The sequence below is a fragment of the Mauremys reevesii genome, linkage group 1 (assembly GCF_016161935.1).
Source record: "Mauremys reevesii isolate NIE-2019 linkage group 1, ASM1616193v1, whole genome shotgun sequence".
Classification (NCBI taxonomy): domain Eukaryota; kingdom Metazoa; phylum Chordata; order Testudines; family Geoemydidae; genus Mauremys; species Mauremys reevesii.
Genome location: NC_052623.1, coordinates 82,316,577 through 82,341,298, shown reverse-complemented (window position 1 = coordinate 82,341,298; position 24,722 = coordinate 82,316,577). Strand labels below are relative to the sequence as shown.

Here is a 24,722-nt window from a genome sequence, read left to right as displayed (position 1 = left end):
GTGTCTTCAGTGATTGGAGCAAAGACTTAGATATCAGGATTCAATTTCTCATCCTTCCATAACCTTGGAAAGAACTCCCTGGCTGCTGCGTCTTATGTAGATTACAGATGAGCAAACTAATACCCCTATGGGATAGAATAGTGTGAGAGGATTGAGTCATTTGAGATCTTTGCATCAAGGTGCTGTAAGTGTAAAATTCTACAGGGTCAGCTCTACTGTAGTTTCTGTTCCTTCCAGGAAGTACTGGTTTTCTTCAAGTTTGTAGGAGCACAGAAAATGGGTGTAACCCAGTAATTGCGTGTACACATTTGTTTATATATATTTTTAAAAGTGACTAAGCCTCTCTCCTTCAATAGAAAATATCCTGAAATGGAGAGAAGATAGTGGATAATAGTATATACACCTTTCACATAAAGTGGCAGAGCTGCAGAACAGATGTAAATAAAATAATAGCACCATAAAGCTAGCTCTTATCACTTTATATTTACTATTTTAATTGTAGTGGTGCCCAAGAAGTGCTAGGTACTTTCCAAGCAGAAAATGATGGTCCTTGCAATGAAGGACATAGAATTCTTAAAGGCAACACTGTATTATTTGAAAAAATCAATATGCAAAGTCACTGGTAAGCAGCTATACAGAGAACACTCATGCATATTAATTTTAGGCACTTTGTTTTATTTTCCAAAAAATTGTCTTTATATATAAACCATTTCATTCTCTCTCAGAAACATTCTACAACTATACAGCTGTTTGCTCCATCATTTGCATAGGAAATACCACAAATACAAAAATATGGGGGGAGGGGAAAGGGAAAAAGAAGCAAAACAGTAACCAATTTATGCATGTGTTTCCATGTATAAACATTTGAAGCCTTACAAAATTATTTACATCATTTGTCAACTATTTACAATTAAGAGCAATGTTTCTAACTATAACAAACAAAAACTATAATTTATCAAGTGTATGTAAAATGGTCTTAAAAATGTCTACCATATACCACAAAATAAATAAAAAGACAAACAACAGTTTTAACAAAGCTATGTTTTTCTTTGAGACCCTTTTTTGGCTTTTTGGTTGTTCATTCCACCTATTGGTTGAAATCATGAAATCACAGTTTGTGAATTGCATATGTGTATTAGTTGTTTCCTTTATGTTGTAGATATTTTGGCCAAGTCCTACAAAGTGTAACCTCATTTTTTGGCCTTCATTTCCTATTTCCAGACAGAACGCTGTCAACTAAATTCACTGTTGGCATAAAAGGGCAGAACTCCTTTGACTTCAGTTGCATCTATTTATGTCAGCAGTGACTTTTGTCCGGTGTGTGTCAATGTTAACAGTGGATTAACTAAACTGCACTGTAATTTTAAATAAAATTACTGTATCCTTTACCTTCTGGTACATTACATGCAACATCCACATGAAACTAGATCATACTGGTGCTAAACCAGCTTAACATGTCAGTCTATGAAAATTGCATCCTAAATCCTTCTTTTTAAAGTGATACTAAGTTTAGCTTATAGTAAGAGGTTTAACATTCTGTATATTGTAACTATCCTCATTATTTAAGCTTCCAACATTTGCAGTTCATTCTAAATGTTTTGCCCTTTTAAGCATTTTGAAAACTCAATCCTGTTTTGAATATTCAGTGCACAACATTTATGTTAACAGGTACAAAATGTTTGAATGGCTAGTTCACTTTTCTTCAGAAAATGAAACTAAGTTGGTAATGTTTTGAGAGGTATTTAAATAAATTTAATTGAAAATGTGCCGTATTATCAAATGTACGTCTGAATTTTCAGAGGATTCCTAGAAAACTTTTTGTAATAAACCTTAAAAGCTGATTTGCATATTTACAAAATCGTTGTCATAGCAAACATGCAACATACAGAACAAAAAGTTTGTTCTATGGCTGTTTATGAATTTTTCTATATATTTTATCTGCACAGAAAGACAACATTTTAAAAAAAAACCCACACAAGTACTAAATATGTCCAGTAAAAACCTGACAGACTACAATTCATGGCTTGTCCTCTGTGTTCATTCGTCTATGCCCTCCCATTAATTCATTTACTAAACATTGCCACAATAATGACAGTGCTTTGGTCAAAACACCGTAAGAAAATAATCTATAATGATGCAATGTGCTGAAACATAATACTTGAGATGAAACCTGCTGACTAAAGCCATATACATGATCAGAGCAAACAAAATAAATGACTGAACACTCTGGTACTGTGGTACAGTGTCTTTCCTGTTTCCTCATAAATATACAAAATATACATTTCCAGTTTCTTTGGAGACTTTATGGATAGTCAATAGTCAAAAATTAAAACTAAATTCTAACCACATGTTGAGAGTCACTTGGAAATTGCATAGATACAGACAGCCTCCGCGTCGAACCCAGCGTTTAGTTCTGATGTCTCTTCATGTGCAGAGCCAGGTGGTCAGAGCGAGAGAAGCTACGATTGCACACAGCACACTGGAAAGGTTTGGCCCCTGTGTGCTTCCTGTAGTGGCGTGTTAACTCATCGGAACGAGCAAATCTCCAGTCGCAACCATCCCAAGTGCATTTGTATGGCTTCTCCCCTGAAACATTTGGAACACACAGAAACAGATGGTTAGCTGTGACTCCACAGAAGAAGAACAATTAACGAGAATTCATACTAAATGCCAATAGTTTGCACTTTAAAGGGTGGGGGGAGGAGAAGAGTGCTCATGGTTCTTGATGATTCGCAGATATATTTAATACTCTCAAGTTAATCTTTGCTACAAGTTCACAGAGTTTTGTTCTTGAAATTTGTGGTAAACAGATGCCACTGCAGAGACGTGTAAACATAAGCTAATTATATACCTATTACAAAAAGTAAAAATATACACCTAGAAATAATTACATGGAATTGAAAAATACACACACCTCCTCACAATGAGAGGCGGTAGAGAGCATCATACTACAATCTGCTCCGACTTAATATACAAGTTATTTTAAAAAAAGTGACAAGAGTCATACATTAAATATATTTCTAAGATCTAGTTTGAATGTGGAGAAAGGTTACTATACGATTTATAATATAGAGATTTAAGAGCTTCTGATGTGTAAGTAAAACGAATTTCTTTATGCAGTATGTAAAATACAACTGGGATAATATTTTCTAAAATAAAATAAAAAGGTCAACTAATAACTCTGCAATAAAATTTTGTGGCCTTCTGGCTCAGGACAGCTGTATATAGAGAAAAACATCTAAAAGACTCAGGCCCAAGTTTTCAAAATTGGATGTCTAGAATTAGGTGCTTACATGGCCAGATTTTTCAGAGGTGTCAAGCCCCTGCTGTTCCTATTAACTTACATGGATGTGGAGAGTGCACAGCACCTCTGAAAAAAATCTGACCACATTTATAGAGGCGCCTAATATAGACTGAAGTGCCCAGTTTTAGGCAGCTAGATTTGAACATGTTGGCCAAACTACCTCAGGTATTTGCATTAATCCATTTCAGGATTGAAAATGGGACATTTTAAGCACACCTATAATTTGTAGTTATGTTTGTTGAAATACTGGGGAAATACCAAGTCAGAAAGTCAAGGTGATTTCTTTCTCTACAAACAGGGAACCAGTTATTTAAACAAAACACTCATCTGCTTTGACGCGGTCATGTATGTGATGTCACCCTAAAAAGGCAGACAAAACTTTTTTTTTTTTATATAAACGGAGAGCTAGGATTGCCTATTTATAGGATCACTGCTAGAGTGATATACACTGAACTACTCTACATTTATTTCAAAGTGTCTTTAGATCAGGGCTCTCGAATTCTAATTTTTAAAAAAAGTGTTACAAGTAACCCACATGTTAACAGAGAGAGAAGGTGGAATTTATTAAAGCACTCAGCTTTGACTTAACTGTGCTGCCATTGAAGTGAATGGTAAAACTTGCATTGACAAATGGGAGCAGAGTTAGGTCAGTGCCAAGTGCTTTGGAAAATCCCATCCAGAGTATGTTGTCAATCACCTTCCTCCTAGTTTTCATCACATGGAGCTTTCGCCACTCCCATTCACATCCAATAACAACCCTCACAAACCAAATACAGCTACTTGGAAAGTATTTTAATGTAGGTTTAGCAGGTGGAAACAAGGAAAAAAGCCAGCACCACGTGACTAGACAGCTCGTTTTGCACCATCAACAGCCCAGAGAACACCGTGTGAGACACACACACCCCATGTCAGAAGATTAAGAATTTAGCAAAAATTAAGGTTCTGTTGCTTGACAGCAGAAGGGCTAAATCTCTTTTAAAACAATCAAAATTATAAAATCCATCCTCCTTGTAGAGTTTATGATGCCTTTTATGCTCAACACTTCACCTACTGCAAAAGGAGAGACTATCCCCACCCCCCATCTTCATGAATAGGAAGTAACTCCACATTGGCAGCACATTCGCACTGAACGGAGTCTACATCAAAAAACCCAGCAATTTCTTGGTGCACAAGACAACCAAGATTTATTGATATCACTATCATCCTTGAAATGTATCATTCTTTAAGAGAAGCACACTTAGGGCCTGATCCATCTCCTAGGAACCTAATGAGATTCTTTCCATTGATGTCCATCCCATTCCAATGGAAGATGATTTAGGCTGCAACCAGTTATAGCTCAGTATTTGCTCTGCATGACTGTGACCAATGAACACGGTAAGGCATCATTTGTGATCGCACCTATGTCCCAGACAAGACATACTGTAGATGAAAACAAGGATGTTGTGTAAACCTGACAAGTGAAGCACTACCATTACCAGAAAAGCCAGTTGAGTTAATGTATTAGAATCCCAGAGGTATAATGGCAGAAGTCCAGTACAGGATCTTTTGCAGTACAGTAAACATCCGTCCAATATCTAAACTGGGTCTTCGTATAACTTGCTCCATGGTTATTAATGCAGTCTTTAGAACATTACATTGCACATGACACGGACACAGAAGAAGAGGCCACTTGTAGGTCTGCTTTGTGGTAAAACAGAAACAAGCATACCTCTTTTGTGAAACTCAACAGCAGATGTGTTTTCTTTAAGAACATTATAAAGTTTTTTGGGGAATCTGACTTCAAACACTTTTTAAACAGATGTTTTATGTTGCTTATGACTAATTTTTAAAAAACCCGAATAGCAGCGTAGATAATGTGGCTCTCTGGTATTTACACGTGTTCTTTTAATATAGTCTTGTATTAAAGGCTGCCTTCTTGTACTCAGCACCTCAGTTGTTGCAACCTTGTCCCATAGATAGCAGCAGAGAGAGGAGGAAGGAGTGGGAGACACCTCATCAAGGACCCATTATTTGAGCATTTTTTAGAGTTAGTTTTGTTTTGGGGGTGGGATGGGGCTGATTTGGGGGGAAAAAAAAGGGAAAGTTATACTAGCTGTAAGGGAGGCTGTGGATATCTACACAGATTTTGGGGGAGTGGGGTGAAGAAGATGCAAAAATTTCTCCACGGTTCCTAAATTTGATGTTTATAATATAAGTCACTTCTGTTTTCAGTTCAGTTTTAAGAGCTATGTTGCTTGCCACTTGGTGGTAAAATAAGTTCAGAAGGACTCCACTAGTTGGAAGAGATGTAAGGGATAGCTCTGGACCCTGCTAGCTGTTCTAGGTACACAGAAAAGCAGGCCAGAAAACAGAAGAGAAACTTTTGATTTGAAGAAAAATTCCTGTTTCTTTCCCTTAATCAGATATGACCCTTTAGCTAGTCCCTCTTTCCCCTCAATTTTCCCTCCACAGAAATGTCAACAATATTTTTCATCAAAATTTCAATGTCAATGAGCTCTAGTTCCCAGCAGGCAAAGTGGGCTTGGTTTTAAAAGTGGCCACGGTTTACAATGCTGCTGCTATTCCTGCAGAGGTGGGGTGGAGTATCAGTTTTATGAATGCCGGCACTGCAGCGCACTGAACACATCCACAAAACCGCCTTGTGTAGCTAGTGTCTACTGTGTATATCACCAACCCCAAAATGTACTGCTGGTGGGATGAAATAGTAGTATGCAGACTTGTATGCTTAAGTTACTGATATTCTGGACAGCAGTAACTTATGTGGCCTTGTTGGGCATAAATTACTAAATATCGCTGTGAAATCCTGATTCCGCTGATGTTGATGGCAAAAAAAACAAACACACCTCATTGACTTCAGCAGGTTTTGGATTTCACCTCAGATTTCCAGGGGAACATCAGCTGTTCCCAGTGCCTACAATGATTGCTGCTGGTTATGCCATTTTATGACACAAGACTGTGGAAAGATTCATAATATAGCAGGTTATGGCAATGGCAGCCTAGACAGCTAGGTGCTGCTGCTCCGCCCCATGCTGTCATAGCCCCACCCTGGCTTCTCCAAACTTGAGCTATGAAGAATTTGAGAGTACGCATGGAGGGTATTGAGTAAGTATAACCCACACACTTCCTGGCTGTGGTGTTGTGTCCTATCTAGTGGCACCGAGATCTCGTAGAGAGATAAAATGAGTCTTCCTTACAGCCTTTGCTAACAAGCAGGGGGCTGTTAGCTCATGCCGTAGCAGCTCATGCATTAAACTCCAGAGGTCCCCAGTTTGATCCTGCCTGCCAGTGACCAGGGTCTGTTGGCATTTCATAAGCACCTCATGCAGTTGGTTTTGAACACTACTACTTTCATGTACTAGAAATTAAAGCCATAACACTGCCCTTCATCCCTACTCTAGTATAAAGGCCCCAGCTTATTTTGGAAAAATCTAAGAGGTGAAATACTGAAAGAAAAAAAAATAATAATCTATGTTTGTGATGCTAGTTTCTGTTGGAAAGTTCTTGAAGGGAATCAATTTGAAATGTTTTTCTTTTGGGTGTGGGGAGGGAGAGGCAAGTGAAGATAGAGATTAAAAACTTGTTTAAAAAGGAGAGCAAAAGAACAACTAACCCCAGTATTGTTTAATCTTTCCCAACCCATACACATGTGTGTCTCATATTTAGTGGAAAGAAGAATTTGATTTAAGTTTGTGGTAAGGGGAAAAAAAGCCAACCAAAAGGTTCTTCACGTTTCACTTTTTTTTTTTTTAAAGTGTCTGTTCTTTGCCATACTGATTTTAAATGAGCAAAGGAATCAGTTAAATTATAAAGCCAAGGAACATTGAATGCTTTATCCACTATTTTCATTAGCTACATGGTAAATGTAAGATTTGTTTACTTTAACAATTGTGTTAAATACAGTAGCTGTACAGTTTCAGAAATATTTGGTTTCCTGCAGCAGTTTACAACTTTTTTTTTTAACATCCTATAGAATGCCATTGGTCATCAAATACTAGTGTACTATAGTTCAGTTACTGGAACATGATCACTGTATCAAACAAATATTTCACTGTAAAAGCAAAAAAAAGCTAACTCCTCCACTTCAGGGGAGCTTCCATGGGATTTGTTAAAATGTCAACACTGTTCAAGTAAAACACCATGGAGGAAGCTGGTACCGAGTTCTAGCCAAATAGCACACTCCAGGCCTTTCTTCCAAAGCCAGAAATATTATACACAGCTCTTCTGGGAAACAGAACTGCTTTCTGTTGAATTATATTTCAACAGGATAGAGGTTTCATACATTTAATTGGATTTTTGCATCATCTCTTTCCAGCATCACTGATTTTAAGTATTTTGTTAGGCTGTCACATCACAAAATGTATTTTAAGTTCCTCAGCCATTAATATGTATCCATTCTCTAGCAAAATAAATAAATAAATGTATTTGTATAGCATGTGAAACAACCTTGTACTTTAGTGCAAGTGTTTAAAAAACTTTGTTGAACACTAAACTAGTTTGGAATCTCTTTAGGAGAAAGCACTTAGCAAGTGATAAGGAAAATGTAACTTGAAAAACTTTCTTGTAACTCACTTGTCTTTAAAAGCAAATATTAATGGTGTAAAGGTTAGAGAGTTGCCAAAGGAGGAATGCTACTGAGTATGCAAGCCTTCTCTGTTACTTCACTAACACCCCTATTGCCCAAGTGGTTCCCAAACTTTGGCCAACAAAGTCCTTGCTGGTCACTGCAGAGAGCTGTTTGGTCATAGGGAGGTGGCCCTCCTTAATTTGAGATGCTAAATCACATTAAAATAAAGCTAAAAAATACATTGAATATTATCCTAATACTACTTCACCACATAAGCTACTGCTGTAGATGCCACCTGGATGTTATTCAGTCACCGGTGGGAGAGAAGCCCTGCTCTATTAAAATCTCTCTCAGCAAAACACCATTTAAAAAGCCCCAAATAATTAATGAAATTCCCAGTGACAATACAAGAAAATATGCTTCTGTTTGTAAAAAAATTAAAATTAGTGACTATCACTTTAATGCTTTTACAGATCCAGACTAACACGGCTACCTCTCTGATATTTAATCAATGAATTTTTCTATAGCTGGGTTTATCTTTAAAAATAAAGCTAAAAATTACAGGGCAAGTTTTTCACTTTGCTGCTTACAGTCAGGTAACTAAATTTATATTTTCCCAAGACACTGATCATTCAATAATTGCTGTTAGTTTCCACATGAACTGTGGATACTGAGTAGAGTTGGGTGGAAAATGGTTCTTGTCTCACACACACATTTTCGAGAGTTAGAAAATTTTCTGCCCCACTGTAAATTGGGATGAAGAGTCAAAATCATTCATAAATAGAAAAACTAAATTCCCTTTCTCTGCCTGAAATCCCATTTCAGGTCAGTTGAAACTTTTTTTTTTGATAATTTCAAAACATCTCATTTCAAACTTTGAAAAGTTTGAAAGGATTTTTTTTTTAAATCAAATTAGCTTAAGTTTCCAAACAAGTCATTTCAAACTGGAAAAGAAATGTTTCTATAGAAAATGTAAAGAAAACATTGACAATTTCAGTTCTTCCCCTCCCGCCCCCAACATTTTTTCAAGTTGGGAAATCTAACCAGATCCTGTTTTGCAAACAGTTTTGGTTTCAACAAATGAGATTTCTCGACAAAAAAACCAATTAATCAAAAAGTTCCCAACCAGTTCTAGTGCTGAGTACCTTTGGGGAAGAAAATAAAATTAAAAACACCACACATCAAACCACACAGGTTAACTTCAGGTAATCAAGTTTGAAAATGTTGGCTGTAGCCTACAAGTGTACATGAAGACAGACTGTTGTGGGGGGAGGAGGGTCTGAAATGTTACCCCACTGTACTGTGTTTTGTTGCACGCAGCGCACACAATGATGTGGTATAAGTGACTTACCACCACATGTTTGGAACAATCACATTACGAGTGAATTATACTGGTCAAAGGATTGTACATTATTTATATCTGACAATTCCCAAAAAGTGTGGTATGTCTTCTCATCTGTACTGAGAGGCACCTAAGGTGAAATCTTGACCCCATTAAAGACTCCCAGTGACTTCAAAAGGAGGCCAGGACTTCATCCTGGGTCCTGCTCCAAGCTAGTTTCAGACAAGACAGAATGGTGGGGAGGGGACAATGGATAAACAATATAGTAAGTATGTTCAAGGAAAAACAGCAGTAAAACAATAAAGTTACCTAGTTACTCATTAATTTTAAGAGGAACTAGATTGTGTGTGCATTTTAGAACTTTTCTAGGATACTAGTTTTCATATCCTTCCACTGCTAGAGCCAGTTTGCTTTAGTTACCAGATATGTTGAGGCCTGTAACTTGACAGAAAGGTTAGAACTAATCTTTTTCAAGTTTACCTGAAATAGCTTTTCTGTAGAATATGGTGTCATCATTTTAAGCCTATCCCCCCCTTCCTCTCTGACTGGACTAGAAGTAGTTGCTGGTGTATTTGTGTGTATCCCAGCTCACCTATGGAATATAGCACAGGTTTCCAGCCTTGACAATTTACCAAGATACAAAACATATACACACACGCACTTTTAAGTTTCCTTTTAATGTGCAGTATAACACTACTTGAAAAGGTGTTAATCATAAAGTATTGCATCAGAAATACAATCTTTTAGAGCCATGTGACAGGAAGCATTAGTCTCACTGATGGGAGAGGGAGATCCAATTGCTGGTTAATTAACCAATATTTTGAGCTCTTTCTACCACAAATGTGTGGAGACAAGAAAACATTAGTATTAGGTAACTGAAGGAGGTGGATATGCACGTCAAAAGTTAATCACCAAATCCTAGTTTTCATTCTTTTTGTGACTACAGACATGGAGAAGACATTATCTCCTCATCAGCCAATAAACATTCAGAATTCCCCAATGCTCTGAAGCACTCTTATTTTGTTAAGTGTTGTCTCATGCAGCTCTAGGATTACTGAGGAATCTTGACTGGCTTGTGAAGTTGTTTATTTTCTCTCCGGTATAACATTCTGTTATAGCAGAGGTGGTCTCTCTCAAGAATATATGCAAACAAAAATCAGGGAATGCTAATTTTTAAAAAGTTGATTCATAATAAATCCATGCCATCTGCTATGTGTGTGTATTTACATGTCATATATGGGAGAAGAGGGTTTCCTCATGCATGGCATGGCTGCCAGAACTGCTTTGGAGTTTTCACACCTACAGCGCTGGCACTTGTAGGGTAAGAGGTTCCCCTTAATGGAATGTAATAAGTTTATACTATAATCCTTAAGATCTCCACCAACTATATGTATATAAAAAAAATTACCAAAGCAGTAAGTTAAAGCCTTCTTTAACTGAAGGCAAAGTTCTGTATACTTGCCAAATGAAAGGTTTTAATATGTCCTTAATCAGAGTTGTTAGAGATCACTGAATATAAATAATGCAGTCTGACAGGACAGGAATGCTGCTACCAAGATACTCAGACTAAACTAGGACATTACTTAAATGTTTCTAATCTTTCACCAATGGGAGGTTCATGTCAGCTAGTAAACAACCAACAACATTCACCCCAGAATATATTCCATGGAACTAGAGGAGATTCAATTGTCCAAGGCAGGCTCAGACATTAAATTACAATATGGAATGTCTAATCAAATAATGGAAAGTTTTAATCACTGGTAATTGCTGTGAATCTTGGACTGTATTAGCATGTGTGGGTCAGTCTCAAAACGGAACTATATTTAAAGCCAGTCTCTTAGGTCAACAGTTGCCTTATCAGGAATCAAATATCCTGGAAAAGAAGTTTAATCCTCTCAGAGAGCAATTGACAGAAACAGTTTTTAAGCTTTCATGCTTAGAGAGACTTTTTAGGCTTTTAATCAAGAAGAGAAATTGTTGGACTAAAAAAAAAAGAAAATCTAAAAATCTAACATGACTGCTCTTCACCTGACACTTCCTTGAATTAATTTTTATAAAATTGTGCCTGGACAGTGGGAGATTGATATGACTGAATGACCCAGAACTGTAATAAGAGTCAGGCCTATGTTGGTAAGACTTTGCCTCAAAAAAGCACAATGTTAAAACATATTTCACTAAAGCCATAATTAGAGATAAAGAACCAAATCAATTAACCCTCATGGCCTACAGTCATTCAATGAAAAGTCTGAAAAAACATGTTACTTTCCCCAAAACTCTGGTTTTCACAGGATGGTGATGTTTTTCCCATTTCTCCCACAAGCAACTAATGGATTTATGCAAAACTCATAAAAGATACCAATTACTCTCCATTACTACGTAACTCCTCTTTTGAGCAAGTTATTTCTGCCTTAACATCTGCTGATCACTTTCAACAGTATTTTAAATTTTGCTTTGCTTCACTTTTCATTATTCTAGTCTATTACTGACAAGGTGCATACCAGGCCAGAGCCCAAAACCCTCCTGCAGTCTAACCGCCTGCCCTGAGCCCCTGCCACACCCCTCCTGCACCCCAAGCCCCTGCCACACCCCTCCTGCACCCCAAGCCCCTGCCCTGATCCCCCTGCTGCACCCCAAGCCCCTGCCGCACCCTGCACCTTGACCCCCTTCCCTGAGCCCCCTGCTGCACCCCGCACCCCTCCTGCAATCCCAACCCCCTTCCCTGAGCTGCCTGCCGCACCCTGCACCTGACCCCCTGCCCTGACCCCCTGCCACACCCCTCATCCCTCCTGCTCCCCCTGGGGCAGGGAGGAGGTGGAGTTGGGGTGGGGATTTCGGAGAAGGGGTTGGAATGGGGGCAGGGAAGAGGTGGGGCTTCATGGAAGGGGTAGAGTGGGGGAGGGGCCAAGGGTGGCTGGGGGGAGGTGTCAGTAATGCGGCCCTTGGGCCAATCTACTAGTCCTCATGTGGCCCTCGTGGTCATTTGAGTTTGAGACCCCTGGTTTACATAAATCAACATTAAAGTAAAGTGATCTCCAACAGGTAAAAACAAAAACAAAACTTTTCCTTGTAAAGTATATGAATAAAAATGAAAAAAAACTTTTTACTGCCATTTCCAAGAGGCAGGCCCCAAAAGATCTCCATGATAAGAATTACCATATTTCACACATTAAGTAATTTTCTTTGGAAAAAAAATCAAAAAGTGCTGATAATTACAAGAGTCAAGCACATAAGGAGTATTAATGTCTGTGAGATTAGCCTCTCCTGCTTTGTGGCTGCAGTGCCTCCAGGGTGCTACTTTCCAAGATGTTACAAATGAAATCAGCATATTGGTAGGACAGTATTGTGGGTTAAGGCACAAAATATTTGGGTTCAATGAAACTCAGACTTCCTGTGTGACATTGGGCTTGTCACTCTTTTGCTCTGTGCCTCAATTTCCCATCTGTAATTGCACTTCCCTACCTCACAGTCCTCCAACATTCTCCATTGTCTTTGTTTCTAGGATCAAGCAGAGCAAGCTGAATGCCTATCACAGGGGTCAGCAACCTTTCAGAAGCGGTGTGCTGAGTCTTCATTTATTCACTTTAATTTAAGGTTTCATGTGCCAGTAACACATTTTAATGTTTTAGAAGGTCTCTCTATAAGTCTATCTATTATATACTTAAACTATTGTCTAAGTAAAGTAAACAAGTTTTTCAAAATGCTTAAATTAAAATGCTGATCTTACACCACCAGCCCACTCAGCCTGCTGTCGGCTGGCCAGGGTCCAGCAGCCAGAACCCCAGACCAGTAGCGGGCTGAGTGGAACCAGCAGCCGGGACCCCAGACCAGCAGTGGACTGAGCAGCTCAGCCTGCTGCTGGACTGGGGTTCTGTCCACTGGCTCCTGCCAGCCAGGGTCCTGGCTGCTGCCCCTTCTCAGCCTGCTGCCGGTCTGGGGTCCCAGCCCTGCCCACATAAATTGGGTACCTACCTTCTCCCTGGTTTTAGCCCATTCTCTTCCTCTCTGCACTGAGCTGAGGGTGGGAGTGCACTGAGAACAGGGCTGGGGGTTGGGGTGCAGGGTCTGGCCAGGAGCTAGAATGAGGGAGGGGGCTCAGGGTTGGGGCAGGAGGTTTGGGTGTGGAGCGCTTACCTGGGCAGCTCCCATTTGATGCGAGGGGTCCAGGTGGGAATGTGGGAGGGGGAGGAAGGCGGGTTGCAGGAGCTTTCGTTTGGTGCTCAAAGTGGGGCTGGGGCATGTGAGGGGGTGCAGGAGTCAGGGCATGGAGTATGAGGGAGCTGGGTATGTGTAGGGGGTGCCAGAGTCAGGGCTGGAGTTCAGGGGTGGGGGGGTGTAGGGGTCAGGGCAGAGGGCTGGGGGGGGGTTCAGGAGTCAGCGCAGAGGGCATGGGCTGGAGTCATGGGATGCTCCCAGTCCCCCGCCCTGAGCAGCTCACGGCAGGGAGCTGGAGGGGTTATGCCCTGATTCTACCCTCCTTCCCCAAGGCCCCATCCTTGCCTCTTCTCCGGAGCAGTGAGCACGCTGCGGCTACGGTTCCGGCTCCTCCCCCTCCCTCCTCAGAGGCCATCAACTGTTCGGCCGCAGGGAGGGAGGAGGAGGGGCAGGAACCCAGCATGGGGGCAGAGGATGGGGAGCTTGGCTGCTGGTGGAGGCTACGCTGCAGCAGCAGTTGGCAGGACCAAGCTTCTGCCCCCTGCCCCTGCAGGAGAGAGCAGTGGACGGGGAGGCGGAGAAGAGCAGGCTGGGCCAGGCAGGATTTTTAATGGCAAGTTGCTGCCTGCCGGGGTCCTGGCCGCTGGCCCCGCCCAGCCCGGGTTTGACAGCGGGCTGAGTGGGGCCAGCGGCCGGGACACCAGCAGGCAGCAACGTGCCATTAAAAATCGTCTGGCATGCCGTGTTTGGCATGTGTGCCATAGGTTGCTGACCCCTGGCCTATCACAATGCTCACAGTGAGGTTGAACCTCAGAAGCCTTTTCCCCTTGAGTGGGGAGAATGAAAGACGACTTCCAACTACCATCCTGCTCCCTCTTACTAGCCTTCTGTGACAAAATCCTTGACCTGCCTAAGCTGAAGTGGAGGAAAAACAAAACTGGCTCCTCTAATAGGAAGGCAGTAAAGCCACTGGCAGTTGTGACCCTCCTGTCAGACCTCTTGCAACCCTTTTTGTGAATGTATCTGGGGAAAGGCAGGAGAGCTGGGCATGTTTTGCAGAGGGAGGGATATAGATAAGATAGAAAGAGGATACTTGGGAAAGGAGGAAGAGAAAGAAATAGGAAAGGTGAGGGTGGAGGGAAGAGAATGTCAATCACTAAACAATAAAGAAAGATTAAAATGATGAAAAAGAAAAAACAGCAAAGGGAGAAAATGTAGTAAAGCAGGGAAAAAGCAAAGAGTGAAGGACAAAAGCAAGAGACTCAAAAGTAATATTTGAAATTAATATCAAAATATTAACGAGTGACTATGTGGCTCTCACATACACACTTTTGACTAAAATTACACCTCCACAAAATTATCACACGATTTGATTTCCCCACAGTTCAACAGCAACATTTGTGTTTTTTATAAACAGTACCAGGTCAAATATACGCAGATGTGTATAGCTCTGGTCAATGGAAGATAGAGATTCCTATAGGCTGCTCAAAGTCTGTTGTCCACCACTGGTTCTGACTATGACTGACCATCACAGTCCAATTTTGGATCTACTGACATGAAGCCATATATTAAAAGCAAGTTTAACATCTTGAGGCATTGAATAAATTAACAGCCTATATAAACATTTGACATAACTAGGGATGTTGAAGTATTTTGACTTGATCTCATTTAAGGAATGCTATTGCTCTTGAGGTATCTAGGCTTTCACTTCCCATCACCACATACAAGCTAGATCTATAGATAGTTTCTAACATTAACTGCAAAACTATTTCATCTCTCTATTAATGGCAAACCCACCATGTGATCAGAGAACATGCCTGTACAAAGACTGTATACAGAAAACCAATATGCAGCTGAAAAAACATCCTCAGTGTGTGTACCCTGACGTGTACAAAACAATGATGGCGTTTCCTCTAAACAGAAGAGAATACATCTCTGAAACATGCAGCTGCTCACAGAAATGAAGCACTGGAGTCTACAACTGTAGTGCACTGTTACAGGTGAGATAACTCAGACTTCAGTGTTTAAAAAGACTCAAGCATATCACTGGGGGGGGGAGGAAAGGGTGGGGAAACAGTAGAGTTGTTAATGGGGGAGCTGTTGAAGTATGTTCAAGCAACATGAAATAAAGTTAATAGGCTGTATTAATGATCTGCTTTTGTTTGATATTTGACAAGTTTTTCAAGTTGGGCACATACCTTAAGGCACTAGCATGAACAACTAATTTTACTATAGTGTAGCCTATAATAGATGTGTGTTGCTGTTTTGTGTTTTAAAAAAAAACACAAAACAGCAACACACATTATATGCTGGTTGCACAATACAAGTTATGAAACTAAACTTGTCCTATGACTAATAGGTCAATGTATTTTAGAAGAAAAATCCCTAATATAAAGAGGTTGAAGAAACCCATCTATACTGAAAGATGCTCCTACACGTACACTAGCACATCATCTTTAGCTGATTAAAATGAGCAAGGATCAAATGCTAATCCATGCTAGTAAAATAATGCACTGTAGTGCTTTTAAGATGTTACCTAAGAGAACTTGACACCTGATCCAAAACCGTTCGGAGAAGGATACAAAAATACATTCTGTACCTTTGTAACTTGGCAACAGCAGCTTGTTTGCCTGTGTTCAATTTTGAAGCTACCAGCTTATCACCAATTAGAAATCCCTCCATAAATTTTAAAACTATGGAGAGACATACCTATTTCAGGAACTACAAACAAACACAGTAACTTGATTTTGGAATACAATTTTCACCTAAAGGATTAAAGATAACAACTGTATTAAAATTAAGGGAGCTTTACCTTCTTAAACCAGGGCTGGATTTGACTTATATTTTTATTCTTAAAAAAGGGCAAGGGGGGAAAACTTTCAACTCTCAGCCATTTCTTATGACCTCATTTAAATGTGACTTATGAACCTGCCAATTAGTTCATATTTGAATGAGGAAACAGACTACGGCTCACATTCCTTCTTTCAGAAATAACATTTCCCTTAAGTTTGTTCTCAAAGAATGTCTATTAAACTCATTGAAAGCCATTCAGGAGGGAGAGACTCCTAAATAAATACTGTGAAAGGCTGAGATTTTCCAATACAAAGGAAAAGCATAAGGTCTGTTTTGACTTTTAATGGCAGACAAACTTTGCTGCAGGCACTTTTGATTTTAAAATGACACATTGCTGAAGAGGGTGGAGGCTGTTTGGGAAGAGAGAGATTGCAGCCAATTTAAAAGGTATTGTCAAGAAACTAAGAATAAAGAGAAAAAAACAGTTTCTGTGGTCCATGATTACTAAAGAACGGGTTTAGCCAGATAAACAGGCCTGCTACACCCTTAAGGATTTTGAAAGAATATCACACAAAACTTTATTAAACTGGATTAGGTGAGACTCACCTATTAAATTTAAAAACTTTGAAGGTAATTACTCCATAAAAAGTACAGGTATTTTTAAGATTAAAAGAGAAACGTTTAATAGTGCTGCAAAAGCAGCAAAGAATCCCGTGGCACCTTATAGACTAACAGACGTTTTGCAGCATGAGCTTTCGTGGGTGAATGCCCACTTCGTCCGATGCAAGAGACGAAGTGGGCATTCACCCACGAAAGCTCATGCTGCAAAACGTCTGTTAGTCTATAAGGTGCCACGGGATTCTTTGCTGCTTTTACAGAACCAGACTAACACGGCTATCTCTCTGATACTTAATAGTGCTGCATAAATCAAGTTGGTTTAAGGGGGCACACAAAGTAAGGGTGGAATTTATACAGAAACTCAAATGCATACGCATGGCCAAATTTAGCCCAACGGGGCTGATACCTCCCTTTTGAAGTCAAAGAGAAAATTCTCATGGACTTCTGGGAGAATTGGGCACGTAGTATAGCTCCATGGAGTTCCCTGAGGTTACATCCACTTTTACCAAGGCAGAATTTAGCCCTTAATCTTTCAGTTCATTAATTTATACAGTACTGGGAATATCAAATGGTGTGCTTGTGTGCAAGGTTTCTGAACACAAGGAAGGTTTAATTTAAAAACCTTGGATTTTCAAATGAATATTGAGAAAGTGTCAGACTTATTCATATTGTACAATAAAAGGTAGGTAACAGGAAATGGACTAATATGTTTGTATTTTTACTCTTTGGACAATTTATCCCTTCATTCCTCTCCCTAAAAGACCCTTTGTATTAAAGGCTTACTTAAATTCACTAGATTTTATCTGAAGCAGCATTCTTGTTTCTATGAATAGATCAGCTTCCCTGACCTTTGTACACTTAGCCACACTGCTGAGGTCAAATGTCTACAGGTAAAAAAAGTGGAAAGCAACATTAACTTTTACTCATCCATAGCAACAGGTACTAGTGATCACAACTTTGGTAAATATTTCTCTATATGTACAAGAATACGTTAATTTTAGAATTCCTTAATCAGTACTATTTGAAGATATGAAAATAATTACACATACTTCTGAAAATTTTAAGAGTGATTTTCATTTTTACAATTACTTGGTAAAATTACATTAAGTTCAGCTTTATTTTTTGGTCGGTTCCTACAGTCACTGTATAATGACAAGTTACACATTTTCAATCTAATGTTGGTTTAAATGTAATAGGGCAGTGGCACCCACTCTTTCCTTACTAAATCTGTAAAGTAAGATGAATGTTGCATTCTATTATATTAGTCAAGTTTACATCCTCATTAAAAAAATTAAATTACTCTCTCATTAAGCTAGCTAGTAATGAGTATGTATCACAAAATGTTTGTAACAATATTCTTGTTTAGTCTATTGCTAGTGGAGTCTATTGACCTTTGAAAAATTGCTTTTCATTTTTACTGTGGCCGTAATACAGATAACTGCTTCATTTATGAAAACTGGATTTCCATAGTAACATTTAGCCTGGAGATATTCAGTTTCTTTACAGTAATCCAACAATCCACTCATAGTAACTGTTGAATACAAGATCTTTTTCCATAGAGAGGAAATAAGTTGTGTTTTTAAACTAAGATGAAACCATGTTATTCAAACAGTACAAATTGAATGTTGACAGGCCTACTACAGTAAGCCTTTTGCTTTAATTAGAACCATAAATTACTCTGATTTGAGGATCACATACCCATGTGTAAGTATTTCATATTGGAGTACAGATATTGCAACTAGATTTAAAAGAAGACAGTGGCTTCTTAGCCTAGGTTTCTTTGAAAAAAAAAAAAAAGAACTAATTTTCATTTCAAAGGTTCAGCTAAACTGCAAAAACAATTTTGTATCCAAGTCCCCTGCACAAGAATTATCCTGAACTGTTAAAACAGTTCTGTTGTGATGTCAGACACCCAACACAAAAAAAAAGCCCCACGTATCTAAACTGAGCTATGGTCTGGACAGAATGGTTCCACTCTTTCCAATATGTGTTTGTAACACCCATGCATGTCGAATAGAGAAGAGAACCCTCAGTGAATCAAAATTCACTCTTCAGTTTATACCTGTGCAGGTCCATTAACGGAGACTGCATGCATGTAGCTTCCAACAGGATTTGGTCTATGGTACGACTATATAGGTTTCACATCTCAACGCTGTTTTTAATTTTCTTACCACTTCAGTAACTCTTCACCGAGAAATAAAAATGGGATAGATTTGTATTTTTTTAAGAAAAGAAAAAAGTATTTGGTTTTTAAACATGAAAGTTTAAACGCTGGAGAACGAGCAAATGGAGGAGAATTGTGGCACTACACTGAAATCTGAGGAGAAAAATCTTAAAAAATAGTTCTGTCAGCACTGGTATTTAAAGTACTAAAGCCAAAAGAAATGAGAGTTTATTTAATTAAACAAACAGAAATAAAATCATATTTATTGTGCTTAATTCAAGATGTGGGGAAAAAAATCCCACGTGAAAATTTTTCCTTTATATTTTTAAAAAAAAGCATTTTAGAGAAAAATTGAGGGTGTCAAAGGGAATATTTTGCTTGTTTTCAGTTCTTAAATATTTACTATAAGGAATTCAAAATAACTAAACAAAAATGTCTTAAATAAATAGGTAACTTCAACTTTTATTGATAAAGTTGGTTGATTTAACTGAACTATCTTGAACCTAGCCCATTCTGCAAAATCAAAGAAAGAAAAGATGACAAATCAAACATGGTTATGAATCTTTTAAAAAAGCAAACAAGGAATAAACAAGCGAAGTACATACCAGTATGAGTTCTCAGGTGAGCTTTTAAGTGGGAAGACTTTGTATAAACTTTTGTGCAGCCTAAAAATAGAAAAGAAAAGAAAAGAAAAGAAAAAGAAAGCACATCAGCAGGAAGATTATAATGCTTTAGGTTTGTTTATAAAGTCACTCACATTATTCTGAAAATATTGAAAAACAAAACAAAAAACCTTACTACTTTGTGGCAGCACAATCATTTGAAGTTTCACATGATTTACTACAGAAAGTAGTTATGAATGGGTTGCTTTACATAATCAAGAGAAAAGGCAATACTTAAGATCCTGGGATCCTTAATTACTTATGATGTTATACAAAAGGATAGCAGCTACAAGCTAAATACAACTGAGAGTTCACATTTAAATTACATCTGCTACATGAAGAAGCCACACCTGTTACTCAATGATATATAAATGTCACTGATGAACTTTATTTTTTAAATGTTCCTAAAGGACTGTCTGATCTTTCCAGGGTATTACTCAATATCACTGTTATTTACCATAGTTCTACACTGATTTTTTTTTTAATTCAGCATTTGTTGTACTATAACATTTACTACATTCAAGATACTATATCCTGTATTATATTTGAGAGGAAACTAGTTTCTATTCAGCACAGTGTTGACATTTTATATTTGGGATCACATATTTCAGTAATGAATGATTAACATTTGCTGCTAGATTCATCTTTTAGTCTAGCATACAAAAGGGATGGACTTCAGGAGGGGTACATATTTGGGGTTTTGGGGGGAGGTTGGACAATTATAGTTGACAACCGAGAAACAAGTTTACACACTGAATTTTCTGTTCATATCAAGATAGCTACTGTAAGCTGGACAAAGGATATGGCCTTACATCAATGGACTTCAATATGCCAATTTACACCTGTTGAGCATCTGGCCCATTGCACATTGAAGAAGTTTGCTAGAACAAAGCATGAGCCAGGTACCAAAATTGTTCAACATTAGCCATCCCAGCCTTCTTTTTTCCCCCAGAGCTACAAGTTTTGTGATGCAGGGATCCACATACATTTATTTAAAGACAGTAAGAACTGATGTATTATCTTCCAGAAAAGTTAGCAACAATTATTTAAAAATTGTAAGAAAAGATGGCACAGAACAATAAGGCTTTGGAGAAGAAGAAAAGTTGATTTGGGTCTCACTGTAGCTGGACCACCACCAAAGACAGTCACTTCAACCAATATTGTGATCATCAGTGTCTGATTTTTTGCAAGATTAAAGAAAACATTTGGGTGATTTATTCTCCATTAGGATAGATGGCTTACCAGGATAATCACAGTAGTGGATACGTCTCTTCTCCAGATCTGGGTTACTCCTTCTATTGTATCTGACTGTCTGGATGTTCTGTGGATTTATTGGCATGGCCACCGGTAAATTTGGATTCTGGATTGCCAGCTTGGAAGCTATAGTCGCAGCATAGGATGGAGGAGGAGTTAAATTTTGTAGCATTTCTGCTTGTCTATCAGGACTTCCGGGCTCTGAACTTGGGGGTGAAGGAGGGAAGTAAGTGGCCTGTGGTTGAAGAAACTGATTTGGCATTGTGTATGTGCATTGGGGGATACCCTGGAATTGTTTCATTGTAGTCTGTGGAATAGCTGAGGAGAGAGTGTTAAGGCCTGCCATGGCTGATGACATGGAAACATTGTTAAGAGAGTCCATTACTGCTGCCTGAGCAGTAGAATTGGGCATTTCTAAATCCGGTGAACTCAAGAGCTGATATAACTGGCCCTGCTGTGGTGTGAGAGAAAGATGAATATCTGGAGTAGGAAGCTCCTGCTTGATGAAAATGTTGTTCACGTCGGGAGTTTGGTGAGAGCTGAAGATGCTGGTAAACTCTGGGAGAGCCTGAGTGGGGGTGGGGGTAGGGGCAGTAGTTTCACTCTGATGACTGAAGATGGTAACTGGTTCTGTCTTGATGTGGGTAACACATGGTCTCTGGGATTTGTATAGGCCAGTTCTCAGGTGAGTAATGTCAGGAAAGAAGACATTCATGTTGATACTATAAGGCAACCCTTCACTGTCAGTGAAGAACTGGTCTACAACTGAGGCACTGTCTCTTCTGTATTTTTTATGTTCAGGGATGACAGGAACTGGTGGAAGCTGAGGTGCCAGATATTTCTCCATTTCACATCTTGTCTAAATGAAAACAAAAACATAATCCACATGATTTGTTACCAAACCATAGATGAGACAGGACATCAAAAATGAACATAATAATAAATAATAATAATAATAAACAACCACCACCGCCCTCTTATGAGTACTCTTTTACTAGAAAAACTAAACAAATCCCATCTCTTCCACAGGGGAAGTTTTAAATAGTCAGAATAATGAGACATAGTAAAACAACCCTGCCTTTTATAGTTGATATGCTAATCAACAACTCCAAGAACAAATTAGACTGAACAATGTTTATGCAGAACAAGAGTAAAAATATTTTAAAGTGTATCATAATATTTGCAATAGGATAATGTAACAAAAAAAGTCATCTAATTCATTTCTACAATTCCTGTACTCTACTATTTCACCATTATTCTAAGAAGCATATTGACATTCTTTTACAGGAAGTTCATACACTTCTCTTTGAATTGCTAACTGTAAAAACCATGCCCTCATCTGACTATTTGAAGGCTAACATTTCAAATATATATTCATACTTCAGAACAGATTTAGAACATAAATGAAAGTTATCTACTGGAAATAAAACCCAAAACAGGTGTAAACTTATAAACAATATAGAACAACAAGGAGGCAGGAGCGTGACTTTAAGTTACTATATATTTGGTGTAAAGAGTCCTTTGGACTGGAGTAACACTGTTTTTAAATCTACAGAGTCTATAATTTGTTAAGAATGTGATAACCATGTTTCTACTCATGGTCACACTCTAAACTCTAATTCCTACAATGAAATCAGTCCCTTACTGCAGTGGTAGTAGGGAATCCGTGGGTGGTGAAAGCCTGATACATTACTGGTACAGTCATCAGTAAAACATTTATCATGTACTCTCCAATGGGCAAATGTTACATTCCCCCTTACCCTGTAAAAAGTCCAGTCATACCAAATCCCTTTAGCACCCCTAAAAACAGAAAGCAGCTAACAAAAAAGTCTACTTAAAAGTGTATTTCAAGAGCCTGTCTCAAAGAAAAAAACAAAAACAAACAACACACACACACACACACACACACACACACACACACACACAAACAAAAAACGCTTGTCTTTGATCTAAACCCGTCCTTAACGTGCCAGGCTACTTTTTCCAGCTCTTGTTTACAAGCCAAGGCCAGCTTGCTTTGAAGGCAGAAACATGTATTCTTTGAAAAGATATCGCTGAGCCACAGAGACTGAAATATGTCCCACTAATATTCACTGCTTTGCTTATCAATTCTCGGGAGGAGAGTTCCTCCTTAATCTTAGTTACATTGGAGATAGGGGACTGAGTGACTCCGACTGAGATCCCAGGGTAGGGCCCCCCTTATAAATACGCTTTGGAAGGTGCCTCAGCAGAGGTTTGTCACTGCTCAGGATCTCACAGGCTTGTCTGCTCCGTTTATACAATGCCTCTTGTGCCACACAAGGCTACTCACTATAATAAACCGCACACGAAACTATTCAATGAAAGAGTCAAGGGCTGGAAATAGTCTCAAACGAAGCCCGTTCCTGAGCTAAAATCAGGTTGCGGTTGGCGCTGGCTGATTTTAGCTCTTCCAGCTGTTTGCCTGTGGATCTGTTGCCAAACAGTTTCTGGGACACGCAGAAAGTCCCGACAAGCCTCCCCCCCGCCCCAGTCTAACATGACCGTGCGTGGGCGAGAGCGACAGGCGGCTGCGCTAATTCTGCTGCTGGGCAAGTGCAAAGGCAGCAGCTGTAGCTTTCAACACCCTCGCGGGGCGTCTCTGCCCCTGCCCGCTCGAACCCGCCTTGAGCGGTTTGGAAGTTCGAGTCCCCGGCGCCCCGATCCGGGCACCCCTCGATTTCTAGCAGCTCCCTGGCCGGAGGGCGGCAGCGCCCGGCTGGGTCCCCGCCCGCAGCAGGGGGAGCGGAGCGGAGCGGCTGACTCCCTGGGAGGCGCAGCCGAGCCGGGGAGACGCGGACCAGGCGCATCCCCACGCAGGGCGGAGCGAGGGGGGCAAGCGGGGACTTCGGGCCCCAGCCCCACTGCCCAGGTGGGGCTCCCCGCCCGGCGCTGGCTCCCGGCTGCAGGGCGCCGCCCTGATTCCCCCGCCACCGCCCCACCCAGTGAGCGCTGCCCGTGCGGGCTGCGCCGGGCCCCAGCCCAACGGCTAGGGGCACGGCCAGGAGGGGGGCCCGCCCAAGCCCCTTCTCCTGCCTTACCTGCACCATCTCCTCGGCCGGGATCCTGGCCCTGCCGCCCGGCTGCTGCTGCTGCTGCTTCAGATCCTCCCCCGTGAACATCGCCGCCTCCCGGGCGCCCAGCACGGGCTTGAGCTGGGCGAACACCGGCTCGTCGGGCTGCTGCATGGGACCCAGGCGGGCGCTCATGGGCAGCACCTGAGTGGCCATGGCAGAGTGGGATCCCTCCGGAGCGGGCCCGCAACCTCCCGCTGCTGCCTGGGGCGAGGGGCTCGCTGCCCTGGCGCTCGCACCCAGCCCACACGCCCGGCGACAACTCCGCTGGCTTCAGCGCAGGCTCCCGCCGCCGCTCTACCTGGCCCAGGCTAGCGCTACTACTGCCACATGCCCGCCTCTATTTCAGCCGACCCCACCCTGGCCAGGCACAAGGGGGCCGGCCCTGCGGGGCCGGGCTGCCTATGGGAAGCGAGCTGCCCGCCCTCCTCCCGCCTCCCCGGGGCCGGGAGCGTGTCCCCCGCTCCTGACAGCCGGAGCCGGCCAGGGGGCGGGGGCCTGCGGAAACAAGGCGCCCTGCACGTTTTAGGTGTTGTGCCCAGGAGCCCGGGCTCAAAGCTGAGGTCACGCCCCCCTCCCCCCGCTTTGGGGAGGCAGCTGGCGGGGAGCGGCTCCACTGCTGACAGAAGCCAGCCGGGGCATGTGGGATGACAGCCCCGCATACCGCGCTAAGCACCTCCGGAAAACAGGTACCCGCCGCACACTGCAACGCCTAAAGCCCGGTGCGCCTGGGGCTGGGGCTGCTTTGTGCAGCCGTGAATATTCAGCCAGAAAGAG

At 40.8% G+C, this 24,722-nt stretch overlaps 1 protein-coding gene across 1 annotated transcript; it reads right to left on the bottom strand.

Moving 5' to 3' along the window:
* Positions 1-654: 654 nt before the first annotated feature.
* On the bottom strand, positions 655-24,267 carry KLF5 (Kruppel like factor 5). Its single transcript, XM_039521049.1, has 4 exons — positions 23,913-24,267; positions 20,842-21,712; positions 19,543-19,602; positions 655-2,586 (listed from the first exon to the last, which is right to left on the bottom strand). The coding sequence occupies exons 1-4, from the start codon at positions 24,099-24,101 to the stop codon at positions 2,408-2,410; spliced, it is 1,299 nt and encodes a 432-aa protein (XP_039376983.1). The 5' UTR covers positions 24,102-24,267; the 3' UTR covers positions 655-2,407.
* Between the last annotated feature and the right edge of the window lie 455 nt (positions 24,268-24,722).

Excerpts from the sequence above, each read along its gene's own strand:
- KLF5 (XM_039521049.1), bottom strand. The coding sequence starts at position 24,101 with ATGGCCACTCAGGTGCTGCCCATGAGCGCCCGCCTGGGTCCCATGCAG. Across the intron at positions 21,713-23,912 it reads CGGCCGAGGAGATGGTGCAG|ACAAGATGTGAAATGGAGAA; the intron begins GTAAGGCAGGAG and ends GTTTTCATTTAG. Across the intron at positions 19,603-20,841 it reads CCACTACTGTGATTATCCTG|GCTGCACAAAAGTTTATACA; the intron begins GTAAGCCATCTA and ends TTCTATTTTTAG.